The sequence below is a fragment of the Stegodyphus dumicola genome, chromosome 10, assembly GCF_044657685.1.
Source record: "Stegodyphus dumicola isolate Sdum_Otavi_A_Nest chromosome 10, ASM4465768v1".
In the NCBI taxonomy this organism is placed as follows: domain Eukaryota; kingdom Metazoa; phylum Arthropoda; class Arachnida; order Araneae; family Eresidae; genus Stegodyphus; species Stegodyphus dumicola.
Window position 1 is genome coordinate 111,622,260 of NC_140777.1, and position 19,090 is coordinate 111,641,349.

Genomic DNA, 19,090 nt, shown 5'->3' on the forward strand with positions numbered 1-19,090 from the left:
GCTTCGATTTTATTTTTTATTCTGTATGTTTTTGTAACATTTATCTCACCTCGTGCTGGAACTAATAACTGAAACTTTGGCCTTAACAAGAATTTTTTTCAAAAGCTCTGCTGTTAACGTCGGAAAATTTTATCCCACGATCGTGATGGCGGGTGTTCCCGTACAGAGCATTATTATTGCAGTACCTTCTTTTCCTGTAATCATTGTTCATCGGCGCCACTTAGTGGTCAAAAGATTAAAGGCAGTAAACAAAATTAATTGTTTCGGGTTCGAATCGAGGTTCGCGCAGCGTCAGTGGAGTTGTGATGATATGATATTTATATCGCATAGAGGTACAAAGAGTTAAAAATGCCTGCGATATACACGTGCTCTTATTCATTTGAAAAAGATGCCTTAACTCATTGGTCTCAAATTCAAATTACAAGCGGAAGAAATTATGATCTGACAGCAGCTGATAGGGCAGAATATATTTTAATTAAATTTAAACACTTTTTAACCCAAACCATTTTTAACTGTATTAGAAATTTCATCTATTAAATATATATTAAAATATATATAAACAATAATAATAATATAGCAAGGGAATTAATTCGAATTTATATTTATTTTCTACCTGAAGTATAAAGGTTAAAAGAGTAAGAAACTCTGCAAGAAATTTCTTTTAGTTTGTAATTCAAACGAATTAGCAGCTAAATATTTAATTTTAGGCAGGAATTTATTTTATATGATTCCAATATGTTAAATTAAGCGCAAAATAACTTACATTTAAACTAAACGGAAAACCGGAAACACTAGAATACAGAAGCGCTAACAGCTATCGGATAGCAAATAAAATTTATTGACTGTACCAACCTGGGAAATTCTTCCATACTCTAGTCACACGCCCTGGTATACAACGTATTCATATTAGCCATACTAGTATATAGCCCCAACATATTCATACTAGTTTTACTTTTTTTCGAAACCAGTCGAATATATAAACTAAATCTATATCCTTACGTCATTAAAATAATAAGCATTGTATTAGCAACAAATATATATTGAAATGTATTCTCCGACTACTTAAAATTGCATAGGGGGAAGCATGCAGATCATGGGTTTGAGACCATTGCCTTTACCAAAGATTAATATATCAAATTTTAATAATTTTAAGGAAAATTACTCGCTGCAAATTTAAATAAATATTTTTTCATATTATTATTTACAAATAATCAGTTACCTCATGAAATATATTCTTTTCATAGCTAGTTACTACAGTAAGCAAAGTCTGGTACCTAGGCCCACAAGACTCAGATTCAAAAGACTAAAAATGTTAAATATAATTTTTAAGACAATCGAAAAAGTAGACTAGTTAATAAGAAAAAAGAAGCGAAACGCGATGCGTTATGAAATAGGAAACAGATTTCGCGAGTTGTGATCTTCATTTAACAAGATTTAGTAAGCTTCTAATATTTAAAATTTATTAAAGCCGTTAGGCATTTTATTTTGAAGCGGAAGAAGTGAAAAATATTCAATACCCTCACTGGGACTCATGCCCTGGGCCTTCCACATGAACGCCGGACGTGTTTTCCAATTGCACCACGAAGGCACGCAGTGAGGAGCAAGAAAATACCTCATTCTTCTTAAGTAACCTTACAATATTTGACAAGTAAATGACGTATATTATTATTATTTGATGATATGTGAAAATTAAATTCTCTGCTTATTCAGTGCTTTTTTTAGCCCAGATGGGATATTAATTTCGTTTTCGCATTTTACGTTGATGCACTATAAACGGCGAATCACTTTTTAAATTGTTGCCACCAAATATTAGATTCATGTATTATATTTAAAGAAATTAAATAATGATGAGTCTGCATAAATGTATGTATCTTTTTCGCATTTTGATAAAGCAACGGTACCTAGAGCCCTCAAATTTGGAATAATATACGTCTCCACCCGAATATGGGCATCTGAAGCCCAAGTTTGGAATTTGGAATTTGTTTTATTATCTATTTCATATTTTCTCAGGCATTAGAGAATTTTTGATTAGCAAACTCAACGATTTCAAAGCGAGCAATGGCAACACTGTACAGAAAAAAAATCTTCTCCAGTAAGCGAAACTGTGTATCGGAAATTCTAAAGATATGCTCTTTTAAATATTTTGAGATATTGCTGTTGAATTGAATTTTATGGTTTAAGTGCTAAGAACATGATATTTAATTAGCAAAGGTAACACACAAAACGTTAAAAACGCCCCTTTATTCGCAATATAAAATCTGAAAGCTTTCAGCGTTTTTTTTAGCCCAAAGAGGTTATTGGCCCAGAAGGACTAATTTCGTTTTGTCATTTTGCGTTCATTCACTACAAGCATTGCTTCGCTTTCCAAATTGTTGCCACCAAATATTATCCCTCTGTATTATACTTAAAGAAATTAAATAATTAAAAATCTGGATAAATATATATGTATGTTTCTCGCACAGTGATAAAACAACGGTACCTAGAGCCATCAAATTTTGAATAACGTAATCCTCCTGCGAATATGGGCATCTGGAAGCCCAAGTTTGAAATTTGGAATTTGTTTTATTATCGATTTCATATTTTGTAAAACTTTAACAATTAACAAACTCAAAGATTTCAAAGCGAGCAATGGCAACGTTGTACATGAAAAACATTTTTATCTCCAACGCGCGAGACTGTGTATCGGAAATTCTAAGGATATGCTTATTTTAAAATTATTTTGTGATATTGCTCTTGAATTGAATTTTATTATATTGCTCTTGAACATGATATTTAATAAATAAAGGTAATATACAAAATGTTAAAAAACGCCCATTTGAACGTAATTTAAAATCTGAAACTCTTCAGTTTTTTTTTTTTTTAGAAAATGTCAAGATGGTTTTTACTTTTATCTTCCTATCATGAAAAAAAAAGCAATTTTTCAAAGGTTATTACGTGAAAAACCATTTTGTCCACATCATCGTTACAAAAAGTGAGAAGAAATGTTTTTTCCTAACATTCCTGGCAGGAGATATGAAGTGCATCTCAGGTTGAAATCTTGAACACAAAACATTGATGTTATGTGAACCAATAAATTTATTTCGTTAATACAGGGGTAATAAAATAATAATCCCTCCTGTTTTATTCAATATATTTTTGTTTTTTCTAAATTTTAATAACAATCTGTAACAGAAATATCGCTAAATAAAACTTTTATGGTCAAAAATCTTCGAATATGAGCAAGAAAAATCACGAAAATAATGCAAAATAAATACTCGTGAACATGATTTTATAATAACATTTCTTTTGATGAAGTACCGAGAGGATCTTAAAGTAGTTTTATATACAACTGAATCTTAGTTATCCGAATCAATAAGGTGGAGCCATTTGGGATAGTTTTTCTGAAAAATCCATGATAACTATATGATCAACAATAAAGGCATCGTTAAGCAAAAATATACAATGCGTTTCTATGTTTTATGACACCATATTTACGTATTTATTTTAATTTAAATTATAAGTGATCTTTTAAGTTATAGTTCTGGTTAGTTGGATTGAGCTACAGTCCATAATATTCTGCCATATTATTTTTAAAGTTTTATGAAATGTTTTTTTTTAAATTCATTTTGCTTAAATCAAACTTAACTACACTTTTAAAGGTTTTGCTTTCATTTAAATTATATAAGAATAATGTGTAGTTAATGTGAAAATATCTAAACTTTTACCACCAGTATCATTTCTAAACTATAAAATCCTAGTCTTTTAAATGATTATTAAAGAGCATATCATGATTATTAAGTTGAATTTTAACACTGAGGCATTTTTTTTTTAAAAAGATAATTTATAAAATTATGAAATTAAAATAGTCATTGCGCCTCATCTGCAATTTCGCTGTTTCAAAACTTTTCTACTAGAATACTATTAAAATAAACGGTTATAATACGCAAAGTCTTTTTGCAGACGGAAAAATTTCGCTTTGGATGTGTCACAAAGTGATTTTATAACCGGCTTGTGTACTTTCTGTAATCTGTGCATAAGTCTTTCTCCGTTCGTACCATGTACTTGAATTCATATGCGAGTTAAAAGAAATTAAAACGGTTTCTGAGTTGCAGAATGCTTTTCCGCCCCTTCCAGGAAGATTACATAATCATTGCATTTTTAGGGGGCGAGGGAATAAAAACCTAGGAGTAGTTATTTTTAGTCTACATAAGTCTCACACTTTAAACGCAAAATTGTAATAAAATATCTGTTACAAAGTGTGATTTAACAAGCTACGGTAAGTTATATGTTTTAACAAAAAGGGCTTGATACTATAACATTATCTTATTACCTCAATGGAGTTTTTCCAAAAAATCTTCATGCACCAGCGTTACCTTTTATAGACAACTGATACATTTTTCTGTAAGCTATGTAAGGTCATATTTGGTTCGTTTGGAACAAAATGCGTAACTGATAGCACAGACAAGTCAAAGATTCTTTTCTCTCCCTTGACAGTAATGCGAATTCAGAAATCGGAAGAATACTTAGAGAAGAAAGCTCCATCACATGCTCGGATGCCTCTTTTTCAGCTTGCTTTTCACGGTTCGTTTTTCCAATTGCGCGTTAACGACCCTGCTGACCTATTTGCTTCGAGCTCTCCTTTCACGCAACAGTCAACCTACATAACAATGGTCGCACAAGCGTTACTAGATGTTCGCTCCAGATAGACCACAAGTAAATGATAGGTAGGGCGTAAGGTCGGATGACTTAGGGCATCATGTTATTAAGACAGACTTTTGAAAACCACTTTCATTAGAAATGAGTTATAGATTTTAAACTTCGCAGTTTCAGCTGATATATCTCCCACATTCTTCCCAATAGCTTCTTGAACGTAAATTTCATACGTGCCAGCATTTAAATATTACTGGCATTGAAGAATTCAACCTTACAACTTTAAAGAAAATAATTAAGAAAATTTTGCACTCCAAAACAGGAAACTTTCATTTGCAATTTATATTTCTAAATAATTAAACAGTTTGATTCCCATTATTTAGAAATTTTACTAAAGGAAATTTAGTTTGTAGCATTTTGCATATTTCATTTATTGAAACTGAAAATTACTGCTTTCCGTGAAACTACTTTTTTCCATATACCTGTAGCCGGAGGCATAATTTAATTGAATCTACAATAAAATGCTTCATTCTCATTAGTCGATTCTCAGATCCAGATAAGAATATCACTTGTATGTTTTCATCCACGCTGCTTGCAAATCACCGTTCTCCGAGATCTTGCCAGCTGAAGTCCTATAAGATCTTTAAAATTTGGAAAGGTCACTGCTTAGCTTATTTATAGATTCAAAAGCAATATGTGTACCTCTTAATAGCGCAGTTTTATTTTTAATTACATATCTAGTTCAAGTAATTCCTATTACGTGATGTGTAATATACCATACTGATAACTTTATAAGCATTTGAATTATTATTTTAATTAATAAAAGATAGATAATTCATAAAAAATAATTTTTTCTAATAACATACATTCTACACGTCAGTATAAAAACTTTTAAGGAAAACTCCATTTTCTTAAAATATTACTTGATTCTCTAAGCTTAACATGAGTTAACTGGTTTTAGCTGGTCATGAAATCGTGTATCATTTAGTATATATTAACTTGTTACTTAAAATATTATATTCTCTAAAATACATTATTTATATTCCTTAAAAATTTAAGTGTTATTTCAATGAATCAGAAGTTATATAAACAAGGAGTAAAATAAGTAATTATACAAACTTGTTAATAAATGCCGTTTAACTGCAGCTTTTCAAACGGTAAGTCCAAAAAGACGAGTTACTCAGAATTAAATTTTTATTAAAAACATTTAAACTATTAACTTTTTTATTTAAATATTAGTTAAGCTACATAATATTCGCAGAACTTAATTTTCATTTAAGCAAGTTATTTCACATATCCTCCAAGACGGTTTCAAAGTTTTGTTTGCTATGTTTTAAATCAGCCCAGGCTTGAAACTTACATGGATTTTACTGCTTATCGGTTATTTTCTAAACTTAGGATTTGCTTCAATTGGGTTGTCCTTGTTTTGGAAAGAAATGCAACATTTTATTTATTTGCTATTATATGACACAAAAGATATACGTCCTTAAACGTTTTTATTTGACAGTAGCACCGCATGTCAACTTAAAACGTGTGGTAATGCGCATCATTTGTTTTACCTCCTCCCACGGTGCAGCCAAGATGAACGATAACGACTACTGAGGTCGCAAGAAAAGTCAAAAACGACAACCGGTCCAACGAGTAGTATACTCATAAAGAAACAAAGAAAATACCATTCAGTGTCTGCAAAGTTCATGAAGATGGCTATAATTCTCACAAAATGAGACTCACATTAGTAGGCATACTAGATTCCTCTTCCGAAAAGATTTTAGGTAGTATGTTTATGATAACTAAAAGTTGAAAAAAAAATTTATAAAATAATTTTTTTTTCGTACAGTGTTGCCATTGCTCACTTTGAAATTAAATAGTCACCAAAATCAAACCTAGAAAGAAGCTGCAAATGCTTGACAGATTTAGTCCCTTGGAGCAGCTCAACCTGATGATGAATACCATGGGTTCATTATTGAAACCGTTGGAAACGCTGATCTAGTAATGAATTTTTTACTATCAGTAAATGTTTCGAAGGTTAAATTAAAATATTCTAGTCTTTAATCCACATGAAATACAAGCTATTTTGCCATATTTTATGAATTAAAGTAATTCGAGCTCATGTCTCCTAAATTAAACAGTTAAGGAGAAACCTCGATTTATCCAAACAATAATAAATTTCTTGTAAATAACAAAGTAATAGATTTTAGAGCAATTCCTTCTTAAATTATATGAACATAATCTCCATAATATGCTCCTTGTTAGCCTATTCATAAGTTGAAAATTTTATGTTATGAATTAATATCAGCTTTTAAACAATGTAAATAGTTTCATGCAGAAAATGTGCGTAATATCCTTGTATCATGTTTTTAAAAGATAAATGTATATAAATTCTGGTTCTATGAGACAAAACGGTTAATTTTTGCATCCGATTTAATGCGCCAGAGTTCAGGAATAATATCAGAAATAATTGATAGCATTTGTCCTTGAAAGAACTTCCTAATTTTTCTCTCCCCCCTCTCCGCAGTATTTCCCTTGAAACGTTATTCCATAATCTTACAAATTTCCAGTTAACCTGAAAGATCTTCTAGTTCTACAGTTTTCTGTCTTAACTTACTTTTACTTCTATTCCAATACAGAAGATCTGTCTGTAAGGTCGTCGATGAAGGCAATGCTGACTAATAAAGGCAGCGCTAGCTAAGTTTTAAACGCCTGCTTACGAATTTGTCATCAGATACATTTCAAACCTTTTTAATCTACTATATTTTAATTTCAAATCATCTTTACGGCTTTTTAAGTGTAGATTCTCTTCATATTCCGAAGAATATATGTGGTACCTTGGAGAACAATGAAGCTATCCAGGATAACTGCGTGCTTATGATCCTTCTTCTTTGATTCGACTTATAGAAGTTTTTGATATTGTAGAGTCATGAGACTTATTACAGAGCAAGAAACATTAAAAATGAGTAATGTCCTTGCTGGTATTCGAAAGCCGAACCTCCCGATTGCTATCCGGACTTGCTGCCAATTACCTCACGAAATCAATAAGTATGGGAAACTGTTTGGAAAATACGGCAAATAGCAATGCAGCATTGCAGAGAATTAAAAAAAAATAACTGATTAATAATGCTATTAGAATTTATGTTCTGCAAAGGCTAAGTTTATATTATATTTTCTCTTGATAATTTTAAAGGCTTTTCTTATATTACAGTACAGTCCTGGTTGCCCAAGTAGTGATTATCGAAGAAGTTCTGTAAAGAAGTGGACTCTCAAGAATTATCATTTTTATGGAAAATTATCGAAAGACTTTTTTTCTCTGAAATTCTATAAGTTCATAACTTTTTACTCGATCTATTACATAGCTATAAGATTCTTGTTTTAATAATTTTACATATTTGGATTTACTTCTTTTTAATTTCCCATCTTTCATTTCAAAGATTTAGGAGATGGAAGAAATGATATCAATTATATGCATAAATTTTAACTCTTTTAAGCGTCATTTCAATGTTGCTGTTCTAATTACCGAATACTTTAAGCAGTATAGAGTTACAACTCTTTCAAAATCACGAAATATTAAGAATAAAAATAAATTCTCTCTTTATATGAAAAACAACGAAACTAATTATATACTCAAAATGTAAAAATATAAATGCTTTAGTTGAAGAAAGTGTAGAATCATTTCCGAGTGTACGATTCCTACATCAAAATACATAAATAAATAATTATAATAATGAAGTTTTATTTGAGAAGACAAAAATACTTATTCCTTTTAAATAATTAAGCAAGTTTTCTTCCGTTTTTTTAAATTACTGCCATTTAAAATTGAAATTTTCTTTTGTTTATATGCGATGTATTGAGCATACGATGCGTTAAAACAGAAGTTCAATCTGCGTGGTTATTATAATTTAAAACAGAATTATTTAAATGATGACTGTTGTTCTCGGATAATTTATGGCTTGTATATTTTCCTGTCAGAACTGCTAAAATAGAAAATTACGTAAACAGCCGCAAATTGAAAAAAAAAGTGTATTTTATCTTTCTAACGAGCATAATTATCTTCTCCTTTACCTTTTTGATTTTTCTCGCTTGAAGTGTATGGCTCAAATCCCTTAAAAGTCCTTCTACAAGAGGAAAATCAAGAGAAGAATTTTTGCTAGCTTTGTTTTTTTTTAACTCTGTTTTTATATCTTTGTTAAATTAATTGTGCAAATCGAGGTTTCACTGCTCTTTGAAAGTGAAAGTTTGGAATGCTACAGGAAGTTCTTCAATGTCAGTGTCAAACTGGCCTTCACCGTAGAAGTTCCTAAGCCGCTTATAATTTCCTTAACGCCTCGAGGTGTACGTTGTTTTCAGTTCGCGGATCTCGTGTCTTGGTAAAAGGTAAAATGATGAAGAATGAGATGAACTTGAGGGAAATACTTGTTACAAGCTTCCTGCGCAAATGATCCAATGAAGTCTATGCGCATCTGCGTCTTAAATAATTAAGTGTTTTCTGTTTAAAATAAATTTCGAAACTTCATGTGGGTTTGTATTTAGGATAAAATAATTTTATAGGATTTTTTAAATCAGTTAGCTTTATCATTTTGAACAGCTCATTTTAAATATAAGATGCTAATGTAGTTAATTTAGCTTAGTTTCTTTTAAGAAGCCAACAGCTGGGATATATTAGTGCTTTGTTGTTTAAAATGATTAAAGTTTAATGAATTTTCATTAAAATTTATAAAGTTTCCTCTTTTCAGGCAGCTTTGATCTTAAATATGTGACGCTCCCATACATGGTTTGGTTTATTTGATTACGGCGAAACACTTAAGTAAAGGAATGCTTTCGGAGAGGGATTTCCTGAGGGAAACTTGGGTGCATTCGCATAACACATCTCCTACCAAAGCACCCAAACAACTTCTCCGTTCGCCCAGAATCAAGTCCAGGTTGAACTACCACTGTATTGAGTTAACTGCTCTGCCGATGACCCACCAAAAATTACCAAAAATTTAGTAATCATATATGTTCATATGTACTGTATTATGAATATACATAAGGGATTCCTTAATTTACGTTTGTAAAACTATTTCTTCATTTTTAGATACTGAATACACATTCCTCACGGTTTTGTGGTTACTGTTAAAAAGATGGTGTTTGTTATCATGTTTGTTGTTAAAAGAAGGAAATTTGCTAGATTTTAATTAAGGTCTAATCATGAAATCTGTACATGCGCTGCAAGACTAAGCGAAAGGAGGAAACTTCCAGGCGGAACTAATTTGACAAATATGATCTACTGTTTTCTTAAATTTGAACAATATTTTCATGCATTTGCGAGCTTCATTAATCCGAAAAGAATGCAGAATAAGATTTTTAGCAACGCAAAATGTATAGCTTTGCTTTTAGAGCGCAAAGTGTTTGTATTAGATCTAATACGAAAATTCATGTTCTTCAGAAAAATAAATTAAATCATTCATTGTATTAATAAATTACATTTCTATATGGGCATCATTGTGCAGTATTTAATTTATTGCAACCTTTTTAATATGATGCCACGTGTTTCCTGTTGCAATCAACCGTAATCGTCCACGCATCGAATGAAAAAAAATATTGTCTTTCTCAAAACACAATTAGATTACAATTCTCAGACATTTACCTCTCGAATTTGAAAAACGAGACTTCCAAGGTTTGAAAGGTTTGCTTGGAATTCAGCTTAATGCGTCATTTAACTTAAGCTAACGAAACAGGAAAATAAAATTAGTTTTAAAGCTGGAGGTAAAAATGTCTTAGGACACCTGCATTGAGTTTCGTCTCAATCTTCAACAGAATGAACACACTGAGTACTCAAGAAATCTATCTTTTAACTATCCATTATATAACAAAATGAAAAATAAACTCGGAATAGCTCTACTATTTATTGTTAATACTAAATTTCAAATTTACTCTAAAAAGAGTTACTACCTCCCCGAAAAAATGAATCTCTTAATTACGCGAATAATCATAAACGGATTTTTCGCCTGTACGTTTAAACTGCTTGCTTGGAATTATCCTTTAAATTTCTGTCTACGATCAGAGTTTGAAAAAAATGTTATAATTAATTGAAATTTATCAAATGATATTTCAATAAAACAATTACTGAAAAACATTGCAATGTATTCTGATTGGCAAAATTACATTCTTTCAATTATATCTTATCTTTATGGATATAAAAGTGTAAGAAGTTTATTCTGGAAGTGCCTAATTTTCAAATATGCATATTAATACAATAAAAAAACAGAAGTTCAAACTAGAGAAATACATTTTATTTTTGGTGAATTCGAATTTTTGAGTTCAGCAGATGGCTTTTATATTTCTAAAATGCAAAAATAAATGCTTTAATTTATCTAAGTGCTTGGACAAAATCAAAAAATATCCTTGTTCATATTTCAGGGAGAAAAGACAGTGATATTTTTATATATTCCTCTACTTTATTTATTTCAAATTATTTGCTAGTTGTTAATTTTTAAATAGAAATCGAGTGCCCATTGTAATATTTACAGAATGTGAGAGTCATTGTAAATTATAGAATTATTTATAGAAATAATTCAGAAAAAAAGAGAAAAATCCCCCTCGAGTGTTTTTCTTTAAACACAAGTATAGCAGTATGTTGATTTTATTATTCATTATTCAGCAGTCCGTTTTAGATCACTTAAAAGCATCCAGTTAAAAAATGGAGATATCAGTAGATATTTAACAATGAAGTTTGTTCATGCACTGACCTTGTAATATAATAGCGTATTATGCAAATGAAATATTTTAAGGCAAGTGACGTGCTCTTGAATTACGATACGTTTGAAGAGAACCTAATAAAAGTTAAAGCCAGTTAAGATTTATACTTTTTCAGAGCAATATGATTGAAAACTGACAAGAGAAATTTTGTTACATTTCTTATTTGAGTCTGCTCTTTCTGTTAATATGAACTTTAAAAAACAAACTGTAAAATCATACTATGGGCTAAGAACACTTGGAAGAATATGCACAAGATGTGCATGTTTATACATACATTTATTCAACTCTGTAAACATTTTAAAATTGTAAGGTTCCGCTATGCCTAAGAAGCTTAATTCCTTCAGATCTTACTAGACTGTAAATCGAGTTATCGCTTTAGTCTACAGCAGGGATGGGCAAACTACGGCCCGCCGAAAGTTTCTATCCGGCCCGTGGATAGAATTTTAATTTGCCTGTCCGAGGCAAATTAAAAGAAATATATCTTTAAATATTACACATCCATCTCTTTTACTTTATAAAGATTCTGTACTTTTTACTTTAAGTTACAGTTGAATGTGAAAAATCTTAAGAACTAGTAAGCAAAAAATCGCTTGAGTTCATGAGACAGTAAATAAACTTGGAAAGGATTAAAAGACCCTTTTATTATTCAAATAAGATTCAACAAAACTCCGTCTTGGAGTTCTCAGACGGAGAAGAAGCCAGGTGCGGGCCGCCTTTCCCCCACCTCGGAGTGCCCCTGACAGCCTCGATTGGTACATTCTTATTTCTTTATTTCATTCTTTCAGGTCATCAATAGTCATTGGAAATGCAATTGTTTACAGTATCAGTTCATTTTCTTCATTAAAAATGAACGTTTGCTTATTTGCTGCTTGCCTTACACAAATTAGCGTGAAATCAGCTTTCCTTCCTCTTATTAAATATGGTCTCCGTTAACTGGAAATATTCACTCTGGTAACTTAAAAGTGGTGTAAATTGCTTCCGTTAACATTATTTACTTCTGATACAAAAGTATTATTTAACTTTTCGAAATTTTTGGAGCTTTGCGTAACATTACAGTGGAAGTCCACTATTTTAAAGAAGAACAAATATTTAAAAGTATGGTTTTCGCTCATAAGATTCTACACCAGATTTTAATAAACGATAATTATGACAGTAGGGAATTCTCGGGATACATTAGTAGAGCTTCATTCTGAAAGTCATTCAACCTACTGTCATTAAGCTATTACAGCAGTAGCGTTCATACATAAACGCAGAGAATGCCGAAAACCACTTCTCCAGTATCTTAAAAATCTATAAACATGTTGATCCTTGAAAAAATTAGAGCCGCATGGTTATCTGATTAAATTGTTATTAAGATGTACGTATAACTGATAAGTTAAAGAACTGTTCTTTCACCACTATCATAAAAGAAAAGCTTTGTTTTCGACAGAGTTAAGTTTCCAGCTCAATATTCCGAAGTAAATCCACTTCAACTTGCTTCCCTCCGTGACTTCAGCAGATTTAACGCATAAATTTAAAGATTAAAACTTGAATTTTAAGAATAGATAACATAATGATTTACTGTTGTTTTATGTTATTTATACGATTTGTATTGTTTAAAATTTACCTTGTTATTTATTTATTTTTATTTTATGTTACTTCTTATTTTATGTTACTTATTTACTTCTTATTTTATGTTACTTATTTACTTTAAAAAATCCATATTATTGCTAAAACTTAAAACAAAAAAAATCTGGAAGCTTTCAGATTTTATATTACGCCCAAAGGGACGTTTTTTTCACGAAGGATTTGAAAATGGATTTGAAAAGTGATGCAGACATTCAAAGTTATTCGACACAAAATACCGTTAGACATTGTGACGGCTTTGCATTGCTACGCTACCAACATAATACCAGAAACAAATGTAAAGAAAGCTCGCACACAAACCGTATTTGAAGATGCACGCAATGTTAATGTTAATGAAGCGCTTTGAAATCGTTCAGTTTATTAATTAAAAATTCGTTAATGTTTTGCGAAATATAAAGTAAAATCCAATTCCAAATTTGGACTTCCAGATGCCCATATTTGAGAGCAAGACTACGTTATTCAAAATTTGATGTCACTAGGTACCGTTGTTTTTTCTCAGTGCAAGAAATATATATACATTCGTGCAGATTCCTCGTTATTTAATTTCTTTAAATATAATGCATGGCTCTTCTATTTTTTTGGCAACAATTTCATTGTTTTATAGTGAACCAACGCAAAATGCCAAAACGAAACTAATAACCCTTCTGGGCTAACGCCTTTTGGCAAAAATCATTTTGTAAAACTGAGAAAATAAAATATAGTAGGAAATAAGCCCAGTTCTAGTCTGAATAAATATTTGCTTATCCTTTTTATGATGTCAATTAAAAATATGGATATTTCAATCATCAACAAGAATAGTGTGCGTTTTAGTACTTATCCGAGTTTATTTCATAGCCTTGAAAGAAAGAACAGTGTAATCACACTTTTCTTAATGATTTCTGATTATCTATTGATCTAACTAAAAAAAATATTTCTCTTCAATCTATGGACTGCTTTCAGTTTTTTCTAAGAGAAGCCATAATACTGTCGATTAAAGAAAAAAATTAAGCAGATTCAGCTGAGCAAGTTATTTGACCCATTCGGGTATCTTTCAAAAAACAAGCTAAAATCAGAATGTTCACCCAAATAGATTCCTCAAAATTTTCTGCTGATTCCTCTTTAAAGGTTTCCTTTAAAAATTCTTGACTTGTTGTATAGAATTCTTCATTTAAGATCATAACAAAAAAACGAATTAAATTTTAAAGTGTACCTCGATTCATTGACTAATATTATCTTTTATGTGTGCGCACGTTTTCTTAGTCTGTTTAATCCAGCTGTCCTGTTTATGTAGATGAATACACTGTCATTTTGTAAAACATCCTCGAAGGAAAATATTTTGCTCGCAGAAGTAGATATATGCTCTTCTGTTGCTATGAAAGCACTGAGAAAAAGCTGAAGTAGAAAACTGAGCCAGAAACGTGTACCAGAAAAATCATTTCTGTAAGCCCCAAACGTGTAGTCGAAAATTATCTTCGGATGGCTCTGCATGTGAAATCTTGAGGCTGGTCTTGAAATCCTAAAGTTCGTAGAGTTATTAGGACATTTTGAAGCAGGAGACATGAAATGTCAATGCCCTCACAGGGAGACGAACCTAGACTCTCGAATACGCGCCGAGTGTGGTACCTTTACACCTCGAAAGCATGCAGACAGGAAAAAGAAAACACCTTATACTGGTGATGAAGAATCATTATTCACCACCTCTTAGTTAGGGTGCCACTATAAAGTCATCAGGTATTATTTTGAAGCAGGAGACATGAAAATGTGCAGTGCCCTCGCCGTGACTCGAACCAAGATCTCTCAAATACGCGCCGAGTGTGTTTACCGTTACACCACGAAGTCATGTAGAAAGGAGGAAGAAAACACCTTATATAATCAATCCCCCTTTTAAAAGGTGATTGGGTATTAGGGGATCCAATCGCCTAATCTTTGTGATGAAGAATCCTCATTCACCACCTTTTAGTTCCACTATAAAGTCATCAGGTTATTTTAAAGCAAGAGACAAAAATGTGCAGTGTCCTCACCGGGACATGAACCTAAACCTCTCGAATACGCGCCGAGTGTGCTACCTGTACACCTCGAAGGCATGCAGACAGGAAGGGGGAAATAATTTATAAGTTGATAAGGAAACATTTGCATAACCTGTGGGTGCCTCTCCGACTGACATTTTGATCTTTTGCCCTTTCAAATGATAATATGCGAATCTTAGTGCCACTAGCTCTTTACTATTAGAGAAAATAAGGTCTAACTATTTCTTTGAAACATCAATAGTAACCATGGATGAACTGACCATGAATGTCAGATTTGGACTTCTATGTTACTTAATCCGAAAAGATCAATTAAGATTATAAAAACTCCATACAAAAATGGATTTGGTGTTTTCTAAAATCTTGAAATCTATTCTCAAAATCTTCTGATAAGATATTAATCAAAGTCATATATATATATATATATGTTTGTAATTTGTTACATGGTCTTTATAAAGCTCTGCTGTTTGTTTATTATGAATATTTTCAATTTCAATTAAATTTTCAAAACCTTTTTTTCTTAAAAACAGCATTTATTAGGTGTTTTTGGTATTAGAAGCGCATGTTCATTTTGTGTAAGTGAGCAACAATGAAAAACCTTCGATTCAGTTCTCAGTTTCAAATTCAGTCAGCATCGCATATTTTCATCTTTTTATTTGTTTATTGCCATACTACGTGAGACGGGATTCAAACATTATTATTATAGTCTCAAAGTATCAGTAACCTTGTAAAGTGTATTTTAATTTTATAAGAGTTATTTTTGATTTTGAAACCCTTTCCTTTCAATTCTTGTTTCCCACTTACAACTCCTTACCAGAATGAATTTTTAGAATCGCGTTGAATGTAAATGAGGTTGAAGGAGTATTTAAGAAAAGTTCAGCTTGCATTAGTAGGAGAGCTTAGGAGTCCTTATTGGCGCGCTTTTGCCGTCAAGCTACTTCGTTATTAAATCTACTATGCTCGGCCTCATTGTGCGTGCCTATTGATAATCGCCTGCTAAGTTAAATTAAGGCCAACTACGTTAGGTATCTGTGTCTAGCTTCAGCTAATTAAGTTTAGTTTAGTATTAGATTAGTTTCTTAACTGTATTAGCTTATGGTCACTCGGTTTGAAGGCTTCCCTGTACGCCCGAGAAAGGATCGTCTCTAAATATTTCTTTGAGTGAATAAAAGGGTATTTTAACCCTTTAAATTGTCATTATATGCGTGGATGCGTGGATCCAGCGTTAAGTCACTGCACAGTTCACTAGGTTGATCTACGTTCAACATAGTCCAAGTAGCGAGGACCATTAAAACTTTTAAGTTTCTTTAAAAGCAATATTCATGCGAGTGAACGCTGTCTACTGCTAACATTCTAAACTAAATTGTCTGTTTGTTAAAATATATGTGAATGGTACTTTTCTTTTCCGTAACTGTTTTGCTTAATTACAGTGTTACTTACTGTCTTGAATCTTGAATCCAACACAAATTGTCGACGAACATAATATTTCTTTTCCTTGCATATTATAATAATACTATACCATGGCTTAAAAATTATGTGTTCCATATATTTTGAAGGACAGTATATGCCGAATTTAAGAGAGAAAGATACTTTTTTAAAACGATTGAATTGTAGATAAACCGACAAAGAACAAATTTTCAATTTTAATGTAATTTTAATTTATTAACTATTAATATATAACCATTACTATAAATAAAAAGTTAAAAATTCGTAAATTTTTACAGTTATTTTACATAATAATGCTTAAAATGAAAATTACGGTATTGTTACAAAATGAAAAGTAATATTGCTTTAAAATAGAAAAATTGTTAAATTTTACTTGTTTATCACGCAAAACTATCATTGTGGTTATGATACTGCTTTCTAATATATATTTGAGGGAAATGAAGCAGGAGAGTAGCATAACAGATGAAGTTTAATGAGACAAGCCTGATCATGGTATAGGATAGTCTATGGAATGCATATTTTTTATCTTTCTTAATTACGACTGCTGCCAAGCTGTGTGTTTAGCTTTGCTAAATTTTCTTGCATATTCTAGCTGCACATCAGTTATTAGGTCTATTTCTTCAAACCCAGAAAAATTGAAAATACTAATTTTTATTTCCGCCATTTCTAACTGACATATTTCATAGCCTAGTATTTTTTACTAAGATGCTATATATTTCTTTTTGTTTTCATGAATACTAAAGCACAAATGGCAAAATCTGCAGTTCAATATTGTGTATAGAATGTTTCTATAAGCATAAAGTTTAACTTTCATTAGAGTTCTTTTAGAGTAAAAATTATAAATAAGTAACAAAAAAACGGTGAATACCTTGAAGATTGTAATAATTGCTTGACTATTTAAAGCGTGATGCAATATGGTTTCAAAAATAAGTCATTTCAATATTCAACATGTAAATTTTCAACATTTTATGATTTCTGAGAATCTGAGTGAAATTCATATTATAATAATTTAGTGTCACTTTTTCATAATGAAACTCGGCGACGTCAAAAAAACAAGAAAGCGCCAAACGATATATTGGCGAGGTGGATTCTACCTATGTTTTTCAGATGATGATCTTATAAAGATATTGTCTTGACACTGTATTTGTGTTTCATTGTTTTCAGCATTTTACCTTCACTTTATGGAATATACTCCTGTTGTTATTGCCTAATATGTAACCCGAAAGATATTTAAAACTTATAACTTCTTTATTTCAACACTTCGATTTAAAAGTTTTTAAAGACTGTTAACTTTAATTAACTTTGCATTCTATTTATATCCTACCTGAGTTAAGCTAACTCTCTAACTTGTTAAATAAATATTTCATAGTTATGACTCTTTAATGAAATTGTGCTAAATAGAGTATAGTGTATTCAAACGCCATAGTTGTATTAATTGCACGACATATCAATTCATTCATATTAAGACCAATTTTATTAATTTAATAATTGGTCTTTTATTAAATATGCTTTGCTTTATTCGTGTAAATCTTAATTTGATTCTGTTATCAGAATATTACACTAAACAAAAGAATGATAATCCAGATTTAAACTTCATAACTTGATTTATCTTGAGAATAAATATCAAATTTCATTTAAGAAAAGGCTAATGTTTAAATGGTGGTTTCATATTCTAAAATATACAAAACTGAAAAAACAAATTTTTTTAACTTTGAATTTTTCGTCTCACTTTTATATTTAAGTAATACCAACAAGCCGTAGATAAATTTAAATCAAGAATAAACAGTTAAAACTCCCATGTGATTCACAAGATGAATCTATTTCAAAACCGTCCCATAGTTAGCATACGAAGAATTTTAACTAAAAATACCGCTGTAAATATTTTAATGCATTAAGCTGAAAACTTTTAGCGTCCTTCACAAGCCACCTATTCAATTATACATTTGAATTGAAATAAAGAAACTGAAACAATCCCTTACTTTCCAAATCATGAGACACAACAAAGTACTCTTTTTATTCATAATACGTAAGAAGTTAAAATTAACAAAGGTATTGAGTTTAGAAGTTTAGAAGTATACACGATCTTTAAAAATGCCTTATTAATTTTTCGGCCAAAAACATTTTTTATGGCTTTTGTAAATTAATTAATTCTTATTGAACCATTTTTGAAGTAATCCTAATTATGAAATTTAAATTCATAAACTAAATTCAATTTTGTCTTTTTTAATTTGTTGCTAAAACTTCTTATAACTTTTCAGAAAACATTATTAAGTGTTTCATATTATTACACACAAATTTTAGAATTCAGGTGATTTTAAATTTGTAAACAAAAATTCAGATACTGAAACTTTAAAACCTTCTCTACCAAATGTTGTGAAAAATTCACTGATATTTCACATTCACTTACTCAATAACCTCATTTTTCAAAGCAGGACTGCAAGAAAATTACTTTAATAGTTAAGAATCTTACCTGCAAGCATGCTGAAGCAATTGCTAAGCAGGTTAAAAAGAGAGTAAACATGTTCACTGTACTACCTACTGGGAGCAACTGAGGTCGGAAAACGTCTGATAGCGGACGGGCTTTGGTTTCCGGTTCTTAAGCGACCTCGAGCATGCCGGCCAATCATAACAACGCATTAGAAAGTCGTCTGCTA

The 19,090-nt window shown here is 30.9% G+C and overlaps 1 protein-coding gene across 1 annotated transcript in view; it reads right to left on the reverse strand.

Moving 5' to 3' along the window:
* Positions 1-19,061, reverse strand: part of LOC118191268 (gamma-interferon-inducible lysosomal thiol reductase-like) — a 50,695-nt gene extending 31,634 nt beyond the window's left edge. Inside the window, exon 1 of the mRNA XM_035362073.2 lies at positions 18,907-19,061. Coding sequence (XP_035217964.1) covers positions 18,907-18,957 — 51 coding nt within the window. The 5' untranslated portion in view covers positions 18,958-19,061. The remainder of the gene's footprint in view (positions 1-18,906) is intronic.
* Between the last annotated feature and the right edge of the window lie 29 nt (positions 19,062-19,090).